General features: G+C 34.2%; 4 protein-coding genes across 11 annotated transcripts in view; 2 read left to right on the top strand and 2 right to left on the bottom strand.

Annotated features, from left to right (window-relative positions):
* The window catches only part of LOC109843624, a 40,435-nt gene extending 19,391 nt beyond the window's left edge, over nucleotides 1-21,044 (bottom strand). For 7 of the 8 annotated variants that reach the window (XR_002247737.1, XR_002247741.1, XR_002247743.1 and 4 more), the window contains exons 1-5: nucleotides 20,854-21,044; nucleotides 15,062-15,507; nucleotides 14,398-14,475; nucleotides 10,449-10,606; nucleotides 9,856-9,916 (exon numbers count right to left, since the gene is read on the bottom strand). Coding sequence is in view for 1 of the 8 variants with exons in the window: in XM_020412574.1 (XP_020268163.1) it covers nucleotides 9,856-9,916; nucleotides 10,449-10,606; nucleotides 14,398-14,475; nucleotides 15,062-15,431 (667 nt within the window). In the remaining 7 variants the exon portion in view is untranslated. Of the gene's footprint in view, nucleotides 1-9,855; nucleotides 9,917-10,448; nucleotides 10,607-14,397; nucleotides 14,476-15,061; nucleotides 15,508-19,852; nucleotides 20,294-20,853 lie in introns of all 8 variants that reach the window. The other variant, XR_002247738.1, reaches the window with a different exon arrangement.
* LOC109843627 lies at nucleotides 4,897-9,156 on the bottom strand. Its single transcript, XM_020412576.1, has 3 exons — nucleotides 9,001-9,156; nucleotides 7,060-7,113; nucleotides 4,897-5,523 (listed from the first exon to the last, which is right to left on the bottom strand). Exon 3 carries the CDS (start codon nucleotides 5,520-5,522, stop codon nucleotides 5,007-5,009), a length of 516 nt encoding a protein of 171 aa, XP_020268165.1. The 5' UTR covers nucleotide 5,523; nucleotides 7,060-7,113; nucleotides 9,001-9,156; the 3' UTR covers nucleotides 4,897-5,006.
* Nucleotides 18,453-19,151, top strand: LOC109843626 (zinc finger MYM-type protein 1-like). The gene is made up of 2 exons (XM_020412575.1): nucleotides 18,453-18,586; nucleotides 18,633-19,151. The coding sequence occupies exons 1-2, from the start codon at nucleotides 18,554-18,556 to the stop codon at nucleotides 19,149-19,151; spliced, it is 552 nt and encodes a 183-aa protein (XP_020268164.1). The 5' UTR covers nucleotides 18,453-18,553.
* Nucleotides 19,858-20,620, top strand: LOC109841927. The gene is made up of 2 exons (XM_020410851.1): nucleotides 19,858-20,484; nucleotides 20,594-20,620. The coding sequence occupies exons 1-2, from the start codon at nucleotides 19,858-19,860 to the stop codon at nucleotides 20,618-20,620; spliced, it is 654 nt and encodes a 217-aa protein (XP_020266440.1).

Raw genomic sequence — 24,938 nt, 5'->3', positions numbered from 1 at the left:
TTCACATTCATAACAATTTAATTTCCCTTATTCATTCTATTTTGATTGATTTACTAAGATTTCTATAACACTTTACTCTTCTAAAACAAGAAATTAACATAGAAAAGGGTTTATACCTTTGGATTACTTGAAAATTAGATGAATCTTTTCCTTTCCCTTTTCACTGTCTTCTTCCTCTTCTTCTTCTTCTTTTATTTCTTTTCACAATTTTAATTTGGGTTCTCAGAGGGTTGGGTTGAAGAAGGTGAGGTGATATTTCTCTGTGTTGTTTTTTTTCTGTGATTTTTCTTTGATTTTCTCTGTTTTTCTCTGTTTTTCTCTGTTTTTATTCTCTCGTTAAGAGGTGCCGGCCAAACAAACGAATGAAATTTAGCTACAAAATCATTAACGTGGCAATTAATCAGGGGTTAGGGTAAAATCCCTAAAATACCCTTAATTAATTCCCTAATCTAAAATTTAAAAAAATTCCATTAATCAAGTTTTAAGACACTAATTATTTGGGGTTACTACACTCTTCCCTCCTAATAAAAAGTTTCGTCCTCGAAACTTAACATACCTATATCTCGAAGAGCTCTGGATATCTCTCTCGCATAGAATCTTCAGTCTCCCAAGTAGCTTCTCTTTCCGAGTGATTCTTCCACTGAACTTTCACATATTTGATTATTCGGTGTCGGAGTACTTGTTCTTTATAATCCACAATACGTTCTGGTCTTTCTTCATAGGTCAAATCTGGCTTGAGCTCTACTGGAGACAACTCAACAATCTCATTTGGATCTCGGATGAACTTTCGAAGCATGGATATATGAAATACATCATGTACTCCAGACAGGGCTGGTGGTAATGCTAATATGTATGCCACTGGACCAATATGCTCTAGAATTTCAAAATGACCAATGAATCTCGGGCTTAACTTCCCTTGGATACCAAATCTTTTCACTCCTCGGGTAGGCGAAACCTTTAAGAAAACATGATCGCCTACTTGAAATTCTAATTCCCTTCTTCTTTGATCAGCATAACTCTTCTGACGACTTTGTGCCGTGCGAAGACGTTCTCGAACTAAGTGAATTTTATCAATTGCTTGCTGTACCAACTCTGGTCCAAGAAGTTTTCTTTCTCCTTACTATCTCATTAATGTACATCTTAGTCAGCTTTTCTAATGAGAATTTCATATTGATAGGTAAAAAGTGTGCTGACTTTGTCAACCGGTCAACAATTACCCATATTGCATCATTCTTTCTCAAAGATTTTGGAAGGCCAGTGACAAAATCCATGGTGATCTTTTCCCATTTTCACATTGGTATGTCCAAGTTATGGACTAATCCAGCTGGTCTTTGGTGCAGCCTTTACTTGTTGGCAAGTGAAACATTCTGCAACATAGGTGGCAATTTCCTTCTTCATATTATTCCACCAATATATTTCCTTCAGGTCTTTATACATTTTTGTTGATCCAGGATGCATAGTATACAGAGAGTGATGTGCCTCTTTTAGAATCTTTTTCTTTATCTCTGGTATGTTAGGCACACAAACTCTAGTTCCAAATCTCAATGATCCATCTTTATGTATCTTAAATTCTTTTCGAGTGCCTTCTTCCACATCTTTCTTTATCTTCAACAGTTGAGGATCATTCTGCTGGTTTGCTTTAATTTCATCTAGCAAAGAGGGTTGTATTACCATATTTGCTAATTTAACTCCAATTTGGTGGACTCTAATTTTAATTCCAGTACGATCCAAGTCCTCCAATATTTTTCTTTGAGAAGTAATTAGGCAAGCTAAGTTACATGAATTCTTACGGCTCAATGCATCAGCAACAACATTTGCCTTGCCAGGGTGATAATGGATGGTCATATCATAATCTTTCAGAAGCTCCAACCATCTTCTTTGCCGTAAATTCAACTCCTTATGGGTAAATATATATTTCAAACTCTTGTGGTCAGTATATATATCACAATGTATTTCATATAAATAATGTCTCCAAATTTTGAGAGCAAACACTACTGCCGCTAACTCAAGATCATGAGTGGGATAGTTTTGTTCATAAGGCTTTAACTGTCTTGAAGCATATGCTATGACTTTTCCATTTTGCATAAGTACACATCCCAATCCTCTTCTAGATGCATCACTATAAATAGCAAAGCCTGTGTCTCCACTAGGTAATGCAAGTATTGGAATAGACACTAATCGACTTTTTAGCTCTTGAAAACTTTTCTCACATTCATCTGACCAAATAAATTTAACTCCTTTCTGAGTAAGACGAGTTAGAGGTGAAGCAATACGAGAGAATCCTTCTACAAATTTTCTATAGTAGCCAGCCATACCAAGAACGCTACGGATCTCCGTCACCGTAGTCGGTCTGTCCCATTTAACAATGGCTTTTACCTTTTCAGGGTCCACAGAAATTCCTTCCTTAGAGATTACATGTCCAATAAATGCTACCTCCTCCAACCAGAATTCACATTTCTTAAGTTTCGCATACAGTTGTTCTCTCTTTAATGTGTGCAACACCTGCCTCAAGTGTTCTTCATGTTCTTCTTTGCTTCTTGAGTATATCAGAATATCATCAATAAATATCACAACAAACTGATCCAAGAAAGGTTTAAATATCATGTTCATAAGATCCATAAATGCTGCAGGTGCATTTGTGAGCCCGAATGGTAAAACTAAAAATTCATAATGAACATAGCGGGTTCGAAATGCAGTTTTTAGCACATCTTCTGGCTTGATTTTTAACTGATAGTAACCAGAACGGAGATCAATCTTTGAAAATACCTGAGCTCCTTGTAATTGATCAAATAGATCATCAATTCTTGGTAATGGATACTTGTTCCGAATGGTTACCTTATTCAATTCACGGAACAATACATAATCTCATACTTCCATCTTTCTTCTTTACAAATAACACTGGTGCACCCCAGGGTGACACACTTGGCCGAATGAAGCCTTTATCTAAAAGTTCTTGCAGTTGCACTTTTAGTTCTCTCAATTCAGCAGGTGCCATTCGATAAGGAGCCTTAGAGATGGGACTCGTACCAGGTACTAGGTCAATTGAAAATTCAATTTCTCTATCTGGGGGCATTCCTAGAAGTTCATCTGGAAATACTTCTGGAAATTCTCGGACAATTGGTATTTCTTCCAAGCTTGGTTTTCCATCATCAATCATCTCAACCGAAGCTAAATAACACATACATCCACTTCTCAGCGCTCGATATGCTTTAAGGGCTGAGATGATTTTTAAAGGTTGTTGAGACTTTCCGCCCTCAAAACGAAATTCGGGTTGGCCAGGAAATTTGAATACTACTTTCTTTTCTCGACATAAAATAGAAGCATGATTTAAGGATAACAAATCCATCCCCAATATGATATCGAAATCATGCATTTCTAGCATCATTAATTCTACGGGAAGTTCCTTGTCGAGAATATAAATTTTACCCCTACAACCTTGATTTGATACTAATATGCTACCTCCAGGTGTACTAACAAGCAATTCTTGTTGTAGGGTATCAAATGGTAATTTGTTTCTCTTAACAAACTGTGCAGCAATAAAGGAATGCGATGCACCAGAATCAAATGGTACTCGAGCAGGAACTGATGCAAAAGTTAGCGTACCTGTCACCACATCCTTGTTTGTTTCTGCATCCTTCTCAGTCAAAGAATAAACTCGGGCCTTGGCTTGAGGATACCGATTCCCACCACTGGACTGGCCAGTCTGGAAAGTATTCCGAGATGATTGCTGAAGGGGACAATTTGCTATTTTGTGATCCTTCTGGCCACATCTCAAACAAGCTCCGGTATTTCTCGTGACAAACATCACATCTTAAAGTTTTCTGATTTGGAAATTGCTCCTCTCTGCGTCCAAAGTTTTGCTTTTTGTTTCTCCAATTCTTATTTCTTCCACCGCGATTATCCTGCCAGAACCGCTTCTTTGGGTAGGAGTTGCTCGTCTTATTCTTTGGCTTTGTATCAATTTCATTTTTCTCAATTAACAATGTCTTCTTTAGCACTTCTCCATATGTAGGGAGTTCAAATGCACTGACCGTCTTCCGAATGTCCGATCGAAGCCCTTCCTCGAAGCGACGAGCTCTATCTTCCTCATTACCCAACAAGTGAATGGCAAATTTTGACAGATAAGTGAACTCTTTTTCATATTCAGCTACTGTCTTATCACATTGCTCCAATTTTCGAAACTCATGTTCTTTTTGTTTGCGAACAGTTGAAGGAAAATATTTTTCATAAAAAATCTTTTTAAACTCCTCCCATGATAACTTGTATGCTTTCTCTCCCAACGTCCTGACCTGCATTTGCCACCACCCGTAAGCGCAGTCTTTTAACATGTATACTGCATAATCAACCTTCTCCTCTTCAGGGCATTTCATGTATGTGAAGACCTTATCCATTTCTGTGATCCAATGCTCAGCAATCATGGGATCAGTTGTTCCCTCAAAATTGGGTGGAGATAGTTTCTTGAATTCTCCCATGCCACTTCTTAATTTTGGGTGCTCCTCATTTTGACCATTCGTCCGACTACGATCAATTTGATCTTGTTGTCTGGTGACTACAGTTGTCACCGCTTGCAGCAAATCCATCAACACATTGTTATCTATTGAGTTTTCAGAGGTGGATGCACGAGCGATTCTAGATCTCATCATTTCACCTATTGTCTGATTTAGATCCCTATCTCCGTTAGGAAGGGTTTGCTCATTACCTAAAGTCATAGCTTCCTATAAATAATAAAATATTTCAGTCAACTATTATACAAGGAAAATTCCTAAGTCAGTCACATATATGCAATTTAAGTAATTAGGAACTCAATCATTACTAAACATAATAACACAAATCAGTATTTACAAACCAAAAGTATATTATTAATATTTAACTTTTTTTTTCATACACATATCTGAGTATATGGGTTTATATATACATATTTTCTACCAAAATGTCCTACATAAACCAAAAGAGTGACTATGAAAACCCATATACTGATATTACAAAATTGCCCTAACAGTTATGCTCTATTTCCCTGAGGAAGAGGAGCTGCTGGAACTAGACTTCTCCTCAGTTGGTTCAGTCTCCTCTGAGTCTTGGTTATCAACAGAATTGGACATTGGATCTGGATCTATGCCGCTAGTCCCCCATCCTTCAAGGTCGAGATCTGGACCAATGCCTAGGCTACTCAACTCACCCACAGGGGGGGCAAGTCTCTGGTCATCACTAGGAATCTGGGCTACAATGGACTCCATGTCAGAGGGGTCGGATGGAATCATAATGATTGAAGGCGATGACTCAACTGGGATAACTTCTACCACGAGATCCTCAAGCTCAGACTCGGATGAATCTACCATAACAACTTCTACTGGTTCGACCTTCGGTGAGTCGGGGGTCATATGGTTAGCCATTATCACGTTCGGATCAGTTTCATCGGAAGTGTATCCCCAGTCTCTCAGGCTGGGTTCCCACGAGCTATCTACGGAAATCATAGGGCTGGACAGGGTAGCTGACGAACTGGAAGATGAATTGGTTCCCGCCATCCTACAAAAGGGGAACCATCCATCAGCTTACTGAAGAAAAAGGACAAAGTAAAATAAAATAAACATCTAAGCACTCCTTAATGAACCCTAAAAGGTTTTACTATAAAATATTTATATGCATACATATATATATATACGTATGTATACAGACATATATCACATAATTGATCCATACGCTAACACTCATCTAGCGCATATACTCTATGATAGCGTGCCCTACAAGGTTTCTAACGTCGAAACCTAAGCTCTGATACCACCTTACTGTCACGCCCCGAAACTCTTCAGTAGAAATTCATAAAATACGGGGTACGCGACAGCAGCGACCCGTGCACAAGACAAGTCTTATGCACGAGTCAAGCCTGGCAATTCATATTACATAGTTTATTTTCAAAATATTCATAATCCTGCTGATGATTGAAATCAGAGCAACTATATATATGATCGGTACTTACAACTCACCAACTCACCGTTATAAGTATTTTTACAAAACAAAACAAACTATGCTGAAGGTAACATCAAAAAGAAGAGGCTCTCCATATCACGCCTCTCAGCCAAAAGCTCAAACCAAAAGTCGGCTAATAGGAAGCTACGCCGGATCTGAAAAAATTTAAAAATAACGGAATAAGCTAGCGCTCAGTGAGAACATTTCCCACTAGAGTTCCTAGATAACTAACAAAATAGTAATAAGAATAATTCTCATAAATAACAAATTGCAAAATTTGCATGAGAAATTCAAAGATAATAAACTACGATCCAGATATTGTAATATTGTCATTTTTAAGAAAGAATACAACAATTATATTTTCTTTCTCATGTGCAACTGAATAAACTGTGAAATTTCTTGGAATCGAACTCTTTTTGAATCAAGGTAAACATTAAGAAGAAAAGAACTACTAATTTGGGCAAAATCAGAGAATTGTTGTTTTCTCAATTTCACAGTCAAATTATCAGAATCTTATATCTCGATGAGTTATTTCATGAACGTAAAAGTCACCCCATAGGTCACACTAAGGCTACGAATTTTAGCCCAGTAGCAAGGGAATGCGTAAACCGCATCAGATAACAGATAATTCCCGAAAATCGAATGCACCTAACACTGCCATAGGCTACCGGCCAAATACAGAGGGGCCAGAACATATTTCAGAAGGGCCAATACAGAAGGGCCAAGACCAAATACAGAAGGGCCAAATAAAGGTGCATTCACCATATGGCAGGCAGAACTAATTCATAGTGGACTATTTGAGGGTTTGAAAACATCGAGATCACATATCAAATGATAAATACTTTGCATACAGAATTTGCAGATATTTCAAATGAAATTGACAAGGTAAAGCGCCTCATTTCTGTTAAAACAGTTTACAGATTTTTCCTTTATCAGATACTAAGTCACAAAGAGTCTTTGAATCCGTTAAACTGTTGAAATACGTTCCAAATACCTCATCAAAATTATTTATTTATTTATTTTTATCACAAGATAATTCAAATATAAAACTCATGCAATTTCATATTATAAATTACTAGTGAGAAATGAACTCACCTCTAGTGGTCACGACTTTCTCAAAATATTAGTCTCCCGAATATCAACCAGAACCTATAATATAAGATATATGACTAATTATTAATTCAGAACAAACATATATTATAGGTAAATCAATTCATAATCTAGAGTCTAATAAATTTCAAATATAATCAATAATAATTAAATTATGCAGTGCATATGAGTTTGTTGCTATCTCTGGTAATTCATCAAAATTTTATAATTCTCAGACACTAGCTTTTGGACTTTTTATTAATTTATAATAATATAGGGGTTATAGGGAATTTATCCAGTCTGAAATTTTATTGTTTATTCATCAGATTAGACTTGTTTACAACTGAACAAAAGACAGGGGCTTAATAATTATTTTCCAGTCCTTTTTCAAACTATAAGGTTTGTTTCAAAAAGAATTTTATGGTTCAGGGGCTAATTGTAAATTTTCCTTTCCTCTATCAAAACTCCAGACTCCAGATCATTCTTCCTCCTTCTTCCTTCTTCGTTTCTTTTTCTCCTCTCTTTTTTTTCCCTTTTTTTCGGTTTCCCCCTTTCGGTTTTCCTCTCCTCTCATCTCTCTCTCTCTCTCTCTCTCTCTCTCTTCCCCTCTCTTTCTCTCCGCCATGGCTGCAGGACGGCGACGAGGAAACCGCCGGCGACCCAAAACCGGCCGACAACGAGAAACCCCCCTCCCAAAAACAAGGTTAGCTTTTTTTTCAGTTTATTTCATGCCTCCTAAACATAGAAATTTGCAAACCCTAGATTCTTTATTTCACATTCATAACAATTTAATTTCCCTTATTCATTCTATTTTGATTGATTTACTAAGATTTCTATAACACTTTATTCTTCTAAAACAAGAAATTAACATAGAAAAGGGTTTGTACCTTTGGTCACTTGAAAATTAGATGAAATCCTCTGTTTTCTTGTTCACTGTCTTCTTCCTCTTCTTCTTCTTCTTTTATTTCTTTTCACAATTTTAATTTGAGTTCTCAGAGGGTTGGGTTGAAGAAGGTGAGGTGATATTTCTCTGTGTTGTTTTTTTTCTGTGATTTTTCTTTGATTTTCTCTGTTTTTCTCTGTTTTTATTCTCCCGTTAAGAGGTGCCGGCCAAACAAACGAATGAAATTTAGCCACAAAATCATTAACGTGGCAATTAATCAGGGGTTAGGGTAAAATCCCTAAAATTCCCTTAATTAATTCCCTAATCTAAAATTAAAAAAAATTCCATTAATCAAGTTTTAAGACACTAATTATTTAGGGTTACTACATAGGTTCCTAACGACCCAACATCTGGACCATCCCTGCTTAATGTGACCATTACCACCAATCTAATTTGTAGCAAGCAATTTAATCCAATGACAATGTACTAGGATTGTTCATCCACCGTCTCTTGTGAATGACTGCCATTGTAGGCGAGCCACTTTTACCACCATCTCAGCTAACCACCTCCCAGATAGCATTAGTATGTATCTTTTTTTATATGTCTTTCTCAGTTTTGTTTCTTTATTTGTTTCTATCTTCTTTCTTTCACTTTTTCCAGAATGGTGAATAAAATGTATCTTATTATTAAATACTTCTATTATTTGAAAACCTACATCGTAACCGAACATGAAATTCATATTTATTCTAGAGTTAATCCTATTTAAAAGACATTCATATTTATTCAGAAGTAAATCCTATTTAAAAGATGAAAAATTCCTCAAGGACCAGAAAAATGGGACCAATAAGGGGGACAAGTGAGGTGTCCCCCTCCTATTGGATAATGAGTTGGCCATCATTAATGATGACCAACTCATTATCCCCTCCTATTGGATAATGAGTTGGCCATCATTAATGATGACCAACTCATTATCCAATAGGAGGGGGACACCTCACTTGTCTCCCCTATTGGTCTCATATTTTGGGTCCCTGTAGCAAAGCTTTTAAAAGATTAAAAGAACTGACTGAAAGCCTGAGCAATTTCTGGTCATGAAGCGACTACATAGAGCGGCCATTAAACCGGCAAGCTCTACTGCCTGATCCACTTTTCCTTCATACTTTCAAATCATTTCATGTGTTAGTGTGAGCTTCCAATTGAACTACTCAGTGGATATGGACAGAGAAAACCTTTGACTATGGCACGGGCACAACTAGTCTTGTAAAGACTCGATATCAGCAGGCCTCAAGAGTTAGCACTTCAATATGGATAGGCCAACAAATGATTCCAAACATTCCTCCAATCTGATTGATAATGATAAGAAAAGTGTGGAATCAGTGAAGACTTCACTAACTTGGGTATATTACATTGGAGCATCACCCCCTTTTTCTCAGCCAAAGTTGGTTTTGAAAAGAAAAGGAAGCAAGTTTGCATGTGCTACATGAAAGAAAACTTCAGCTTCCTCTAATAGGTCTTATAAATTATCCTAAACAGTTTATGATGTTCTAAATCTTTCATAGATAATAAGTTGAAACCAGGACTAGCAACTAGTTCATGTTCTGTAAGTTATATCTAGTAATGAGAGAGCTTCATACGACAGAAGCATGCATACAGCTACCAAAGGCTGACCTTTTTTTCCTTTTTAATTCAGAATATGACTTTCATCATTGCACTACAAAAGCCTGACTTATTCACAAGATCATTCACATGTAGAACCGAAAATTCTAAAGCAAATCCATCATAGCAGGGTCAGAGTTGTTAGTAATACTAGTATTGTTAGTGGAATTTTTACAGGATACTTAATTAGCGGATATATGGCATTCTCATTAACACTTAGGACGGAGGCTACACCAAGTACAACATACATCCACAAGTATACTAACCTCCATGCAACAAGTTGCTGCTCTTCTGAGTGACCCATATTTGCAATGGAGTTCGAGCTTCCTGCAACAAATAATATGATCAAGAGGAAGGATACAAGAAGATGCCTCCATACACCTTGATTCAGCTTTAACTGGAAAAAGACTTGATTACCATTCATATAATACCAACCATATTAACTCAGTTCATTACCAACCAGTTATAATAGAGAGAATAAAAAAAATTACAAACTGCTTATTAGCTTGCAATAGAACTGTGCAATAGAACAATAGAGATAGAGGAAAAAATGATCAAAAGAGATTTGATAAGCTCTAAAGGTTATAATTTACTTCATAAGTATACAATAGATGATTCCCGATAACAAATGCCTTGAAATCTAATCTTCACTATAAGTACTGTAGATGCGGAAAAGCAAAACCTCAACTAAGTGAAAAATGATGCAAAGGAGACGAGTAAACAGTATGAATCAGCATAACTGCTACATAGATCAAGAAATAAGAAAGCTGAATGTTCCTAAATAGGAATAAGAACAGCATGTTAACAACAAAATTCATCACAAGATTTTCTCAGGTTATTACTAAGTAAATGAACTAACCAACTGAAAAAAATCATCTCTGGAAAATCTATCATTATGTCCATTCTCCAACACAAGCCATCGTCCATATAGGGTGCTTCTAATGTAGTAAAAATAGCGTATGGTTGTGCCCCTGTAAGTTGGTGGTAAAATGTTTGGCAGCTCTACACGTACGTTATCTGCACAGTATTGTTTACATAAGTCTAGAAAAATTGCATATGAATGTAGTTGAAAATGAAGCAAGAAACACACAAAAAATTAAGGATACAAAGAACTAACGTTCAATAGAGCTGTGTTAGCCAAATCTATCAGCAATCTAACAAAATAGCTCCAACAAAACATACCGCACAAATCAACATAAATTATTAAATATCAAAGAAAATATCAGATCTATTAAGAAAGAGCAGTCATCTTTCAAATGCCATACAAACAATCTAGTTACTTGTCTTGTTGTTCACTTCATGAAAAGAAAAAAGAAAACATAATTTACTGAAACATATAATTCTTGATTTAGGTGGTCCTTCATCAAAGGAAATAAGCCACACTCATCTATCTATCATTAAAATTTTCTGTAATTTTGTAAGAAAATGGTAAGTGGTAATATCTCAACTAATCTCCTGATCCAAATACATGTAGCAATAGTTTGGGAGAAATGAATATCTTTCAAATGCCATCTTTTTTAATTATAATTTGGCTCTTAACATTAGAAAAGATTCCCCTTGGTTCTGGTCACCAAGTACTTATTAAACCTGTTAGTAAGTGAGGGGATTCCAACACTTACTAAACCTTTCACTTTCCCATTTATTTCATCTTGAATAAGGTATCCAAAAATTATATGTAAAGGTGGTTTACATGTTAAAGGACATGTACTGTTCATACTCCAATACCATGTACTGTCAATAAGCCAAATCAAGAAATGTTCAAAAATATTGCAACAGTAACTAGCATTGACCATAAGGAATAAGATATAACAGATTCCTCAAGAATTATATTTACATGAAACCAAGCCTTGTCCAACTAGTAGCTGGGGGTGGAAAAGAACCAAATAATTAATAAACAATTCAGTTATTATTCCTCCAGATATTCGGCTAGATTCAATTCGATAGTTTATTTAACTATAAATGAATATTTTTTAAAAGTCGGTTCATAAACAAATAGAATTTAATCAAAGATATATTCAATTCGATTGATCATAACTATTTGATAATATTTTACCGTTTCATTCTATTAATATAACTTATTGCAAATGCTATTAATCCTATACATTTAGTACAAATGCAATCATATAAAGTAAAATAAAAAAAGCAAATAAAAAACATAATCTGGCTGACCCAATTAGGTCCTACTACCACAATAAATGGGCCTCCACTCAAGTACAACCCAATTAGCTTTACCTTTGAGACTAGGGTTTTATCACATGAATGAATCAGTCGCAAAACTTCCAATTGGTCTCCTCTCTCTCTTCCTCACACGTTTTTTTCCTTTCGCCGGTGAGTCTCTCTCTCCAACACTGTCTTTTGGTCTCTCTCGACTCACACTCTCAAGATTCATGGTAAATCTTTCACGATTCGAATATTCGCAAATAATTATCAAATCTATACAGAAGTAAACAAACCAAACTCAAATCTGGTTCAATCTTCGTACCGAATTCAAAATCGAATTCGAATCTTTCTATCTGAACTGAATTCGAATTTGAACAGTGCTCTGTTCGAATCGAATTCGTTTTCACCCTACTAGTAGCAATAACCTGTTTACATTAATCCTTTATCGCATGCGCTCCTACAGCAAACATTAGAAATCCTCTCTTCCAACTACAGTCTGTCACAATCCGTCTGGCCTCACACTCCAACCATTTAAACATCGCCCGTCCTTTCACTTTTTCTCTTTATATAATATATCAGCGTCCACCCAATCTGGATCAGGTTTACTTCTGAATGCACTATGCATCCAATCAAATATAATACATGTAATTTGCAGTGTAAAGCAGAAGAGACTAAGAGTAGTTCAGGCAAAATAGGATTTCACATTCAACTTCTTTCAGAACAGCTAACTTTAAAAAGTTGGAGATCAAATCATTTACTTTATGTCGCTATTCTTTCTTATTATCATTATCAGTTCATTGGGTGTCTTTTATGTTGTGGTTGTTGAGAAAGGCTATCATGGCCCAGGAAAAAAGAGAGGTATATTCATGGAAAGTAACTACATGTTACAAGCAATCTGTAAAAGAAGAAAATGCTTCAAACATACAATGTGAAAGGCATATAGTCAATTGTGGTTGAGATCTTCAACCAAAAAGAGAACTTGCGATCAATCAGGAGGGAATAGAGAGTGAGTTTCTGAGGGAATTTTTGAAGTTGTATGCTCGCACAAGCTTTCCCCTTTCCTACCAAGGCAAGGAGAACATGAACTCATTGATTAAAACAAGTGAAAGGAACTAGCCATTCTGAGCCCAAGACAGCCCAAAAATCCGCTATTCTTAGATCAACATTTTGCTGAGAGTAGAATATATAGACAGTGAAACATTTCTATCCTAGATTTGTATCCTTATGTTCTTCAATGTGCCCTCATAAGAATTGTATTTTGTTCTTTTAATATTATGATCCCTAATCTTCAAACTATACAAAGATATATCTAAGTAAGGCCTCTATGGGAAATCAGAGAGAACTTTGAATCATGTGTTGTTCTTTCTTTCTTCACCCCTATCTATCTTATAGTATGTTTTCCCCCTTGGTATTTTCCGCTATGCTTTTGATGCAGAACAGGAAGAGGAAAGAGAAGCGCGTTGGAAGTGGAGGAGTTTTGTTATGATACCTACAAATGTAGAATATGAGAGGTGAAATAGGGAGCAAGAAGGAAAAGAGGAATAAACTAGAGTCTTGAGGAGGAATCCCAACTCAATAGCAATTAGCATCAATAATGAATGAAGTTTTTTTTTAATAATTAGCTTAATTGCTACCAAGTAGAGATTCTATCTCAAAACCATAATTTCTTTTCCTTTTCTCCTTCATCCCTCTTCCCCCTCTAGGACTCTCCTATTATAAGTTTTAGTTTTTGAGCAGGTTTAGATTTCAGTACCCAATCTATCATCTGGGTGACATTCGAATACCCAAATAGATTGTATTTCACAGGCTGAGCTGCACCCACTAAGGCCAATGAACAATGACTTAATCCTCAATCATGTTTCATCTTTGTCCATAATTGGGACAGCATTGTAGTGGTGGTGTTATCGTAAACTGAAAATTACTTAATCGTAATCAAGAAGTTTCTGCCATGTGTTCCTTTAAACAGCTCAAATTGAAATTGTACTGAAAAATCACTAATACATAATCTATATAGACATATCGATTTGCAACTTACAAGAAGGAAAATATATGGACTTCAAGCTTTCTTTCTAAAAAAAACAATAACAAAGTACTTAGCCCAAAACTTTTGGAGTCGTCTACATGGAAACTTTGCTATGGACAGTCACCTGAATAACCTCATTGAGTTGGGAGTAGTACTGATGGCAATAGTTGTCCTGATGGTCAAGAACTTAGCTGTCATCTGGCAGCATAGTAAAGATATTTTGAGGATAAATTTATCTCTTTGTTTGTATTATCCCTTGAATAAAGCTATTACACCTCTTTAACAGAAAAAGTTCATCAACAAAACTCAAGAAAGACAAAACAAAAATATGAATTTATAGCATTAAAAGAAAAGTTAGACTCGATTAAATGAATAAAGTTAATTTTTGCATTACATCTTTTCAGCAAAATTAATTGTTCCTACCATACTTCTGTCCTATTTATCCCTTCATGAAATGGCACGTTGAAATTTCACTAGAAACATTTGAAGCTCCAACAATTGTATAGTCCTTGATTCAAAGTACTTTTGAGAAAATAGAGTACAGCTTTATCAATCACAATAATGAAACAAATTAATGGAATCAAATCAGCCTCAAACCATTGTTTTCTAAAAAGACTGTGCTCACATGTTCTTGTGCTTCCTGTTGAAAGAATGACCTTCGAGACTATTGATGGTGCTGAGCAGTCCAGAAACAGATGCTCGCCTACATGATGATAATATTAAAAGGCAAATGAAGAATATTTGAATAGTCCAAAAAGCTGACACTAATACTATCATATAATTAAAACACTCTAAGAAACTACAAAAAGTATTATATTAGAAAATGGTAAAAAAGCAAAATTTATTAGACAACAACAATACTCTTTGGCAAATGAAGAAAAGTAATGAAGCCTAATTCCTGTGTAGCTAAAATGATCACTAGAAAATTTTTAAAACTAGAATTATGGAAAAGATAAGAGATTAACACTATTAATTTTTTTAAAGAAAAATGAATTAATTTCTCTTTAGCCACTTGATCCGCATAAGATTTACTGAAAAGCTATTTATGTATATAAAAGCAGAGAGTAATGAGGTGCAAGTGACAAGCCAAATTCATCATGTGCATATTTCTTAACAAAATCAAAAAATCATCAAAAGTTAAGCTGGCAATTATATTAAAGCATGTCATAAAACGCAAGGCAGTATATGCATCAAATTTGATTTAAATGCATTTAAAATTTTAAATGTTTCTGACTATCAAAGAAATTTAAAAGATTCTAAAATGTTAAAAAATTGAAATAAACAAGTACCTCGTCTTTGCCTTGATCCTGGCAATGGCTTCTGCGTGGAGAACCACTGAGTATCCAACTTCTCAATTCCTTTAAGGTCAAACCCAAGGTTATTGATCAAAATTGAAGGGATGTCATTTGCTGAGTTTCTCGGACTACAAATTTCAATAGTTGCATTGACTAATTCACCGGGCCTATAAATACCCTTGTCCGTTACAAGCTTCAACGACGGTGAGAATTCACGTTTGTTAGATGAATGGCCCTTCTTCTCATTGGAATTCTGACTACTAAGGAAGGAGAAGCCATGAGGAAGCTTCAGTGACATTTTTACAATGTCAAAGAGGTCCAAATGAGTCAGTATTTTCATATACAACCGATCAGGGAGAATCATTGGGTTTTACATGCAACGTAGTAAACTTGTCTTCAATGGATAATCATTCTGACAACCTTCAACATAATCAAAAAACCTAGATAAAAACAGAGTTGTTAGAAGAGAATGTTTTGCTCAAACTAAACAAATAGTACATTGTTATGTTGTATAAGAAAATTTGTAGTGCTCATAAGGGAAGGTTGAAAAATCTTGTGCTTAAACTGTTCACGTTATTATAAGATGGAAATTGAACATTAACCACTCTAAAATGAAGGGCATGCCATACACTTGATGGGGATACAATATAGTGCCTTGTGCTTAAAGGAAGTTGCATACAAGTGTAACAAAGGGTAAGTTGTTTTTGAGGGGAGGGGTGGCAGTGGGGGGGAGAATGCCCCGATATATCACCATCTTAACAAACAATACCTTAATGTTTTTTCTTCAGCACTTCTATTTTAAAACTTGTGTGTTCTTCATTTGAGTATCATTTGACTATGTTACGGGTGATTCAAATCCTAATCATTGAATAGGATATGCAATTCAATTAGAGTTTCTATTAGCTATGTCTAGTATTAAAATAATGACAAAAGAGTTTGTTTATTACATTGAGATTAAGATTCTTATCTTGTAGAATTTATGGGTAGAAACAACTCTTATCCTTAGTCTCTACACATATGACAGAAGCTCTTTGATGAGAATTTACCCAACTAGGGTCACAGCATCTATAGGTAATTGACTCTCTACTTTATTTCTCTACGTCTTAGAAATTGTATTCGATCCACCTAACGATAACAGTATGCATTGAGATGGGCTCTGCAGGCTGAAGCAATAGGTTCAAGGGGCTCATGATTTGGCTCTACATGTGGTAGAGATTGTTAGAGAGATTAAGGTGCATTTTGGGGTGTGTTAGGGATTAGCGATTGAGCGATCTCCGCATTATATTTCTCATAATTTAGTAAAGTTATTCTCCTCCTTTGTCCGTGGACGTAGGCTACAAGCCAAACCACATATATCCATATGTTTTATGTTGTCGATATTTTTTCTGTGCTTTCGTATGATTGATATTGGTTTATCCTAGAGATTTTTCAGAACAGACTACCTTCCACTAAGCTATGTTTCCGTAATATTTCATGATATTCCCATTTGAACCAAACATGCACATTATTTGTACAAGTACCCTTCTTTTACATTCAATGACACATTGTCTCTTCTTCTATCTAGAATTTCTTAGCAATCTAAACCAACTTAGATTGAGGAAAAATCAGCAAGAAACTTGAATAGGTTCACAGCTAAACCAAAGAAACAAAGATATGAAATAAAACTCTTAATCGAGGGTTTTATTTTATTTAACAATAAGGATTTTAGTAAATCTAGAGTTGACAATGAGTATGATCCAATGAGAAATGTGATAAAACAAAGAGAAATATTCTAATTATAAATAAATTAATTAACTAAAATTGTTTAATTTGTTTAATTTCATTGAGCTCTTGTCAAGTGGTTATGTCAGTAGAAACCTCGATTGAAATGGTATTTGCGTTGTCGGTGGAAGTTTTATGTGGGCCGGCGTAGCTACGTTGAACTTGCCCTGGGCAGCTGCCCAGGGCAAGAAAATGATTTTTTTTTTTTAAATTTTCAATTTTTTTGGTCACGTTACTACGTATCAGCCGATTCAGCCCCACCCCTTTTATTTCTCCCGACTCCCCCAAATCCCAATATTTCGAACTTCGAAGCGAGCAGAGAATAGAAAAGGGGCTGGCTAAAAAAAAGCTAGGGCTTCGAGCCTTCGACGATCGCAAATCCCAAAGCTCTCCGAGACTCCGACGACCGCCCCCAGTCGCCTCCCAGAGCAAGCCCTCGACCAGTCGACCGTTCGACGCTGATCCCAAGCTCTCCGATCCGACGATCCCAAGCTCTCCGACGACCACCCCGACCAAATCCTCGCCGTAGCCGACTCGCCGACATCCTCCTCGCCTCTCAGCGCTATGTCAACAACCCCCTCGACCTCGACTGGTACGCCCTCCTCTAGCTCCCTCACCCTCATGCTAGTTCTATGACGCTTCCTGTTAGTTCTGTGGTGTTTCCTGTTAGTTCTGTCTTCTTTTTAGTTAGTTCTGTATCTGTTAATTTTGTTGTTAATTCTGTTTATGCCTGTTAGTTCTCTCTCTGTTAATTCTGTTAATTATTTTAGTTTGTAGAATAGAATTGTTAGTTCTGTTATTTTAGAATCATATCATGGATGAAAATTATGAAATAGAATTGTTAGTTCTGTTTGTGCCTATTAGTTCTCTCTGTTAGTTCTGTTAATTATTTTGGTTTATAGACTAAGATGTTATCTAGGTAGTCATTAGCAATTTCGATATCCTATATCATAATCTTTTAATGTGCTTCTTAATGCATGCAATCTTTTAATATCCTAATCGCAATCTATTAAATTTTGAAGCTAAAATGTCTAGAAAGGGAATGAAAACTTTATTTTCATTTTATTTCAAAAAAGAGATTACTGGAGCCTCAAGCGAGGCACCGTCTACGGAGCCAACGGTTGATGATAAAGAGGAAGAGCAACATCATTACTGGAGCCTCAAGCGAGGCACCGTCTACGGAGCCAACGGTTGATGATAAAGAGGAAGAGCAACATCCTCCTAAAATTCAAAAGGTCAAGGATATCGTATCTTATGATCCAGGACTGCGTCAGGCAATATGGAAATATCCATATAAAGAACAAGATGAGGTTCGACGTCGTTACATAGCAATAGGGCCATGCCAACCAAACCTCCGAGAATATCCAAGAAATAAAGACGGGCGTAGCTTTCGATATGATTGGTTCAAGACCTATGCTTGGTTAGAATATTCTGAAACAACTGACCGTGCCTATTGTTTTCCTTGTTTTCTTTTTGAGAGCAATTCCTCCCAACAACATAAACAAGAAGCTTCTTGTTTTCTTTTTGAGAGCAATTCCTCCCAACAACATAAACAAGAAGCTTGGACTTCGAAAGGATTTAATAGTTGGAAGAGAGCTGGAGGAAAAGAAACAAGAAGCTTGGACTTCGAAAGGATTTAATAGTTGGAAGAGAGCTGGAGGAAAAGATAGTCATTTTTGAGTGCATGAAGGAGAAACAGGATCAATACATTCAAAAAATGTTTTAATGCTTGATGCTTTGAAAAAGCCATCTCAAAACATTAAGAAACTTAATGCTTGATGCTTTGAAAAAGCCATCTCAAAACATTAAGAAACATTTGACCTTACAAAATGAAGCTGAAATAAAGAAAAATCGCTTGCGTGTTGTCACTACGATTAATGCTATTCGTTGGCTAGCATGTCAAGGATGTGCTCTTCGAGGGCATGACGAATCTCTTGATTCAGCAAATCGTGGAAACTTTATTGAATTGCTCAAATATAGTGCAACTCTTAATGTGCAAGTTGCAGAGGTTATCTTAGAAAATGCTCCCGGGAATGCTAGTTATACCTCAGCAATGGTTCAAAATCAGATTATGAAAATTATGGGTGACTTGGTGAGGAAAAATATTTGTGAAAAAATTGGTGACTTTAAGTTTTGTATTTTAGTTGATGAATCTCGAGATGAATCCAATTGTGAGCAAATGGCTATCGTGTTAAGATTTGTTGATGCAGATGGTTTTATCAGAGAGAGGTTTTTTGATGTAATAGGGGTTGAAGACACTACCGCACAAACTCTTAAAAAGATGTGTTCACTTATACTTGATCGTAATGGATTGCTTGTATAGAATATAAGAGGACAAGGTTATGATGGGGCTAGCAATATGCGAGGTGCATGGAGTGGGCTAAAAAGTTTATTTTTGCAAGAATGTCCATATGCATACTATGTTCATTGCTTTGTCCACCGCTTACAACTTGCATTAGTTGCAGCATCAGGCGAATTATCTAGCATTGAGCTATTCTTTCAGATGTTGAATTGCATTGTGAATTTGGTTCGTGTTTCTCCTAAGTGGAATCAACAACTAAGAGCTGCACAAAGGGAAGAAGTTGAAAATTTGATAGAAAGAGGTGAATTACAAACAAGTACTGGAGGTAATCAGCAGACTACTTTGAGACGACCTGCTTCTACTCGTTGGGGCTCACACTATTCTTCTGCTTGTAGTTTGCTTGGTTTGTATAAACCCGTGTGGAAAGTTCTTGGTATTATAAAGGCAGATGGGTTGAATAGAAAAATCCGTGCAGAAGCTAGTGGTGGGTTTACTACAATGGGTTCATTTGACTTTGTTTTCAACTTACACTTAATGGTTGAAATAATGAGAGTAACAGAAGTACTTTGTCAATCACTGCAAAGAAAAGATCAAGATATTTTAACTGGTATGGATTCTATATCTATCACAAAAACTCTTCTCTGTGAGTTGAAAGGTGATGACATGGCAAAATTTTCTACAGTCTGTAGTATCCTTTTGTATGAAACATGAAATTGATATACCCGATATGAGTTCTCGTTATGTGAAGGGCATAGGTCGTTCTTGTCAGCAGAGTGATGAAATTACAATTGAGCATCATTATCGCTTTGATATATTATATGAAGTTGTTAACACACAAGTGATGGAGTTAAGTGAAAGATTCTCCGATAGAGCAGTAGAACTTCTAAGTCTTAGCTCTGCTTTGGATCCAAAAGATTCTTTCAAATCATTTAAAGTTGATGACCTTTGCATGCTTGCGAAGAAATATTATCCCCAAGATTTCAGTGAAATGGAGATTAATTATCAGCTGAGGCATCAATTGCAACATTATGAGCATGATATGCGGTGTGATCCTGATTTTCAAAATATTACTACACTCTCAGGATTATGTCAAAAGTTAGTAAGTAAAGGAAAATCCAGAAGGTATCCTCTTATTGATAGGTTGATTCGGCTCGTGTTGACTCCTGCAAGCACGGAACGAGCATTTTCAGCAATGAAACTCATAAAAACATCATTACGCAACAAGATGGGTGATGAAATGCTTGCTAATAACATGATACTTTATATTGAAAAAGAAATTACTTCCAGCCTCGACACAGAAGAAATAGTAGAGGAGTTTGATTCCAGGGCAAACAAAATTCCTGGCTACGCCACTGTATGTGGCTATTGTATTATTATCAGTTCGAGCAGAAAGAAAACATGTGGCTATTGTCAATAAAATTTAGACAGTCAAGATGTAATCTTATAACTAACATTTGGTTCAGAAATTTTTCTTATTTGATGCTTTATGAGCGTTTATATGCAATTTTGCTTGGCGCGAAGTTTACAAACACTTGGGGAAATCAGACAACAAAAACACAGGAATCACAAAACCCTTGAATAAGTTTTGAGCAAAATTAACACTTCTGGATCAAATCAAATTCAAACTAATCAAGTTCCAAGATTTCCTCATAAAAGCATGAAATTTGATCCATAACTACCCCAAATTTGATGAAAGTAAAAAAGATTTAAAAAAAAAACTCACCGCCGTTTAAGAGAGGGGGATCGAGCGATTGAGGTTCAGGCCTCAGCCTCGTGAACTATTATGATTTGCATCTCGATCTCCTCTCCCGACCGAGAGACGATAAATCAATTATTCTATTAATTAATTTCTCGACAAAAATCACTGAAGGAAAATTTGGGCCCGTCGACGGGCTTCAGAGTTGAAGGGCCTGTATAGCCTTTTGATATCAGTCCTTAAATCGTTCCTACTCTGAAAGCTGTCGCTTAAAAGGTGAATGCAATTGCTACGAGGTCCCACAAAACTTAAAGTTATTTTAAAACGAGCTTTGCTACGTGGACCCAAAATACGGGACCAATACAAAGGACAAGTGAGGTGTCCCCTCCTATTGAATAATAAGTTAGTCATCATTAATGATGGCTCACTTGTCCCCCCTATTGATCCCATATTTTGGGTCCTTGAGGAATTTTTCTTTTAAAACTAGTTCCTCCAATCAAGAGTAGAATAGAGAGATTAACTTAAAACAGCTTATGAGAATTGAGAGAACTTAATTTAGGGGACTAATTTCAAAATAACTTAAAATCTTGGGTGCCTAGTAGCGGTTTCAATGATTCAAAATATGAAAGATTTAAGTGACTAATATTAGATTATATATATAGAGAGAGAGGAAAAAAAATTTATGTCAACTTAAGTGGACCATCCACCAAAATCACAACTTTCTAAGCATGATAAACCAGAGACGCCGCATTCATCATGAAAAGACTTTTCATAAGGATAAAACTTTGGTGGATGTCCACTTAAGTTGACAAAGTTCAATATAAAAATATACTATATATACTATTATTAATACTATATATATAAATATAATATATATATATCATACTCCCCTTTAAAAGCACAGGAGTCAGAAAAATCTTTTAGATCAAGATATACCCACTTTATAGTTTAACTACTTACTATAATTAAATTCTAATTTTCAATGCGCAATATTACCTTCACTATTGAATATTTTATTTATATCTTTAATCTATCCTATGCAATCATATATTATACCTTAATCCTATCGTGAACCATGTTTACTTAACCATTTAAAAAAACAAAATATTAAAAATAGTATAAAAACATAAAAATGAATTAGTTTTTAAGATAAATAAAAACAAGTAGATAACATATTATAATACATGAAGTATTATAAAAAAAACCATAAAAATTTTAAAATTGCAAAAAATAATAAAATATATAAAAATAAAAATGATTAGTTGTGTCAAGATAAAGAAAATTACAAGCTAGAAACATATATAATACATGAAGTATTGCAAAAAAACCAAAAAGTTTTAAATTGCCCAGAAAAGACCCTAAAAATTCAAAATATAAAAACTCATCAAATGTCTAAAAACATAAAATAAAAACATGAAATAAAAAATTAACATCTAGTTGCAAGAATTTAAAATTTATATGTAACACCTCAATGTCCTCAAAAAAGAAACACCTCTCAAAAGTTAATACGACAACACATTAAATTCCTAAAATTTTAAAATGACAATACACACACGATGAATTCAATAGATTACATGATACACCTAAAATTTTGACATTTAAATTTAAATTTTCTTACATCTAACACCCCCTCAATATCTCAAAAATTATAAAAAAATAACTTCAAAAAGTTCAAATTATAAACAAGCCACCTAAAATTCTAAAATTGTAAATAAAATAAGAGAATTCCAAATATAACCTTAGACAACTAAAAATTAAAATTTGCCAAATTAACCTTCAAAATCTTTTAAAAAAACCCTTCATAATTAAAATCGTGAAAATAAAAACTCTAAATTTTCAAAATATGTTAACTAGCACACAGCAAATCTTCGTCGATTGTAGCCGCCTTGCAAATTTAATATTTATCAAAATGAATCATTATAGTTAATAAGTGCAAAAGAAACCCTCAAATTTTTAGAGTTATAAGAAATAGACTCAACATCTTAAAAAATACTACCAACACATAAACATCAGAATTCAACTACCAAATCTAAAAAGTAAATTTTTTAAAACTGCTTTTAAAATTTAAAAATTATAAATCACCACCCTCAAAGTTCAAAACCATAAAAATGTGCTAAATTTTAAAAGCTTGGCAAAGGAACAAGATAATTTCTTTGTTATTATATATATATACATATATTATACAATATATATATATATATATATTATATAAAATATATATAATAATATAGTATAATAATAATATAATCATATAAATAATATATATAATGTATAATATATATAATATATTATATAATATTATATATATATATATATTAAAATTTCTAATTTATGGATTTACTATCCATTTTCAGCATCTAAGAATAGTCTAAGTTGATACTGGTAAACAAAAATAATAAGAATTGATTAAAAACATCCGGTTAATGGATACAACTTTTAAAATATTATAGATTAAAAATTATCGGCACTATATAAATTAAAGTAATTTCATATAATTTTAGTAATAAGTTGGGGTAGTCAAAATACATTCGTAACATTAATTGATAGGAGTTTAAATCCATAGAAATGATAAAACACTATAATATTATACCTTAGCATTAATTGATTTTAATTTAGAAACTTTAATCTTTAACGTTAATAATATTTATAGGGTAAAAAAATACAAAAAATTACATATGGAGAAACTATTCGAATATTTAGAGATAACTTTAAAAGAATTGAGTTATTTCCATTGCAAATGGGGAAGTGATGGAAATAAATCTAAAATTCAGAAAACGTCAATGAATCACTTGAATTGGCATTAACATAAGACATATCTATTAATGAAGCACTGAATGAGTTACATTAAAAAATAATTTAATAACTTTATCCTAATCAAAGAAAAAATCTCCATGGAAGACATAAGAAAAATTAGTAAGTATTCATAAATTCCATACTGTGTTCTTCAAATTAAATATTAATATTATAATCTAAGAGAAATTGGTAATGAATAATGCAGGTATTTAGTTTAGATCTTTATGGAAAATGACAGGGATAGAGCAAAGGTAATATTATTGAAATAACAGAAATTCTTATTGGATGCACATCAGAAGAATTCATTTTAGAGGAAAATAAAGAGATAGCTTCTAATTTATTTAAGTAATAAATTAGGAACACAAAGAATTTTATATATATGAAATTAATATTTATTCTCATTGAAATAGAAAAAAAAATCAAAGTCTATATTTTGAGCAGTTTGTGTTGAACATCATAAGTACATTTGACTTCTTTGTAAAGTTAAATGAGATGATAAAAAATTAACGAGCCTAGGAAAGATAATAGCATAAAAAATACAAAATTAGCCTGATGTCACAATTGATGTAGATGATGAAGACAATACTCTAGAATTGTCCGAGAAATGATAAATGATAAACCTGAAGAAGGATTGATCTTAACTCAATAAAAAATAAAATAGAAGAAATAAAAACAATATTTTATGAATATTTTATAGAATAGTTTAATTATTTTGAGTGAAATTAGGAATCTTTAGAAGGGAGTTTCATGAATTTTTTTCAGTACTTTTATATTCTTATGTGGATGTTTTTATCATATAAAAGTATACTAGAGTTAGCATTAATCTTTAATTTATATTTTTTTATGAAGTCTATCAATGATTAGGAATAAACTTTATATTCTTTTTTGCATTGTTTTAACATACTTTAAATCAATCATTTTGTCATATTGGTTTTAAATATTCACTTTCCTTGTATAACACTATTTTAATATTTTTTACTTTGCAATGCTATACTTTCTCAAATAAAGCTTAGTTTCATATCGGTCAAAAATAATATGAAAATTCAAATTATTTTTAAACTATATTTGTTTTTTGTCAATTCAAATATCAACATGAAAATTTAAATTGGGTGTATCCCATTTAAACAAACATAAAAAAATAATCGGGATGTAAGAGTTTAAAGAAAAAAATGAGCACAAACTGCCAAAAATACTTAATCATGGTATTAAATCACGTGCATTGCACGTGTGTAAAAACTAGTCAATGATAAAAGCACATGTTGACTTTCGTGTCAGCTTCACATAGTTATGTCCCCGGAAACGTAGCCCCTGAACGCGGG

Source organism: Asparagus officinalis, chromosome 5 (assembly GCF_001876935.1).
Source record: "Asparagus officinalis chromosome 5, Aspof.V1, whole genome shotgun sequence".
NCBI lineage: Eukaryota > Viridiplantae > Streptophyta > Magnoliopsida > Asparagales > Asparagaceae > Asparagus > Asparagus officinalis.
Note: the sequence above shows the minus strand (reverse complement) of the source record. Positions and strands in the feature narration are given on the sequence as shown.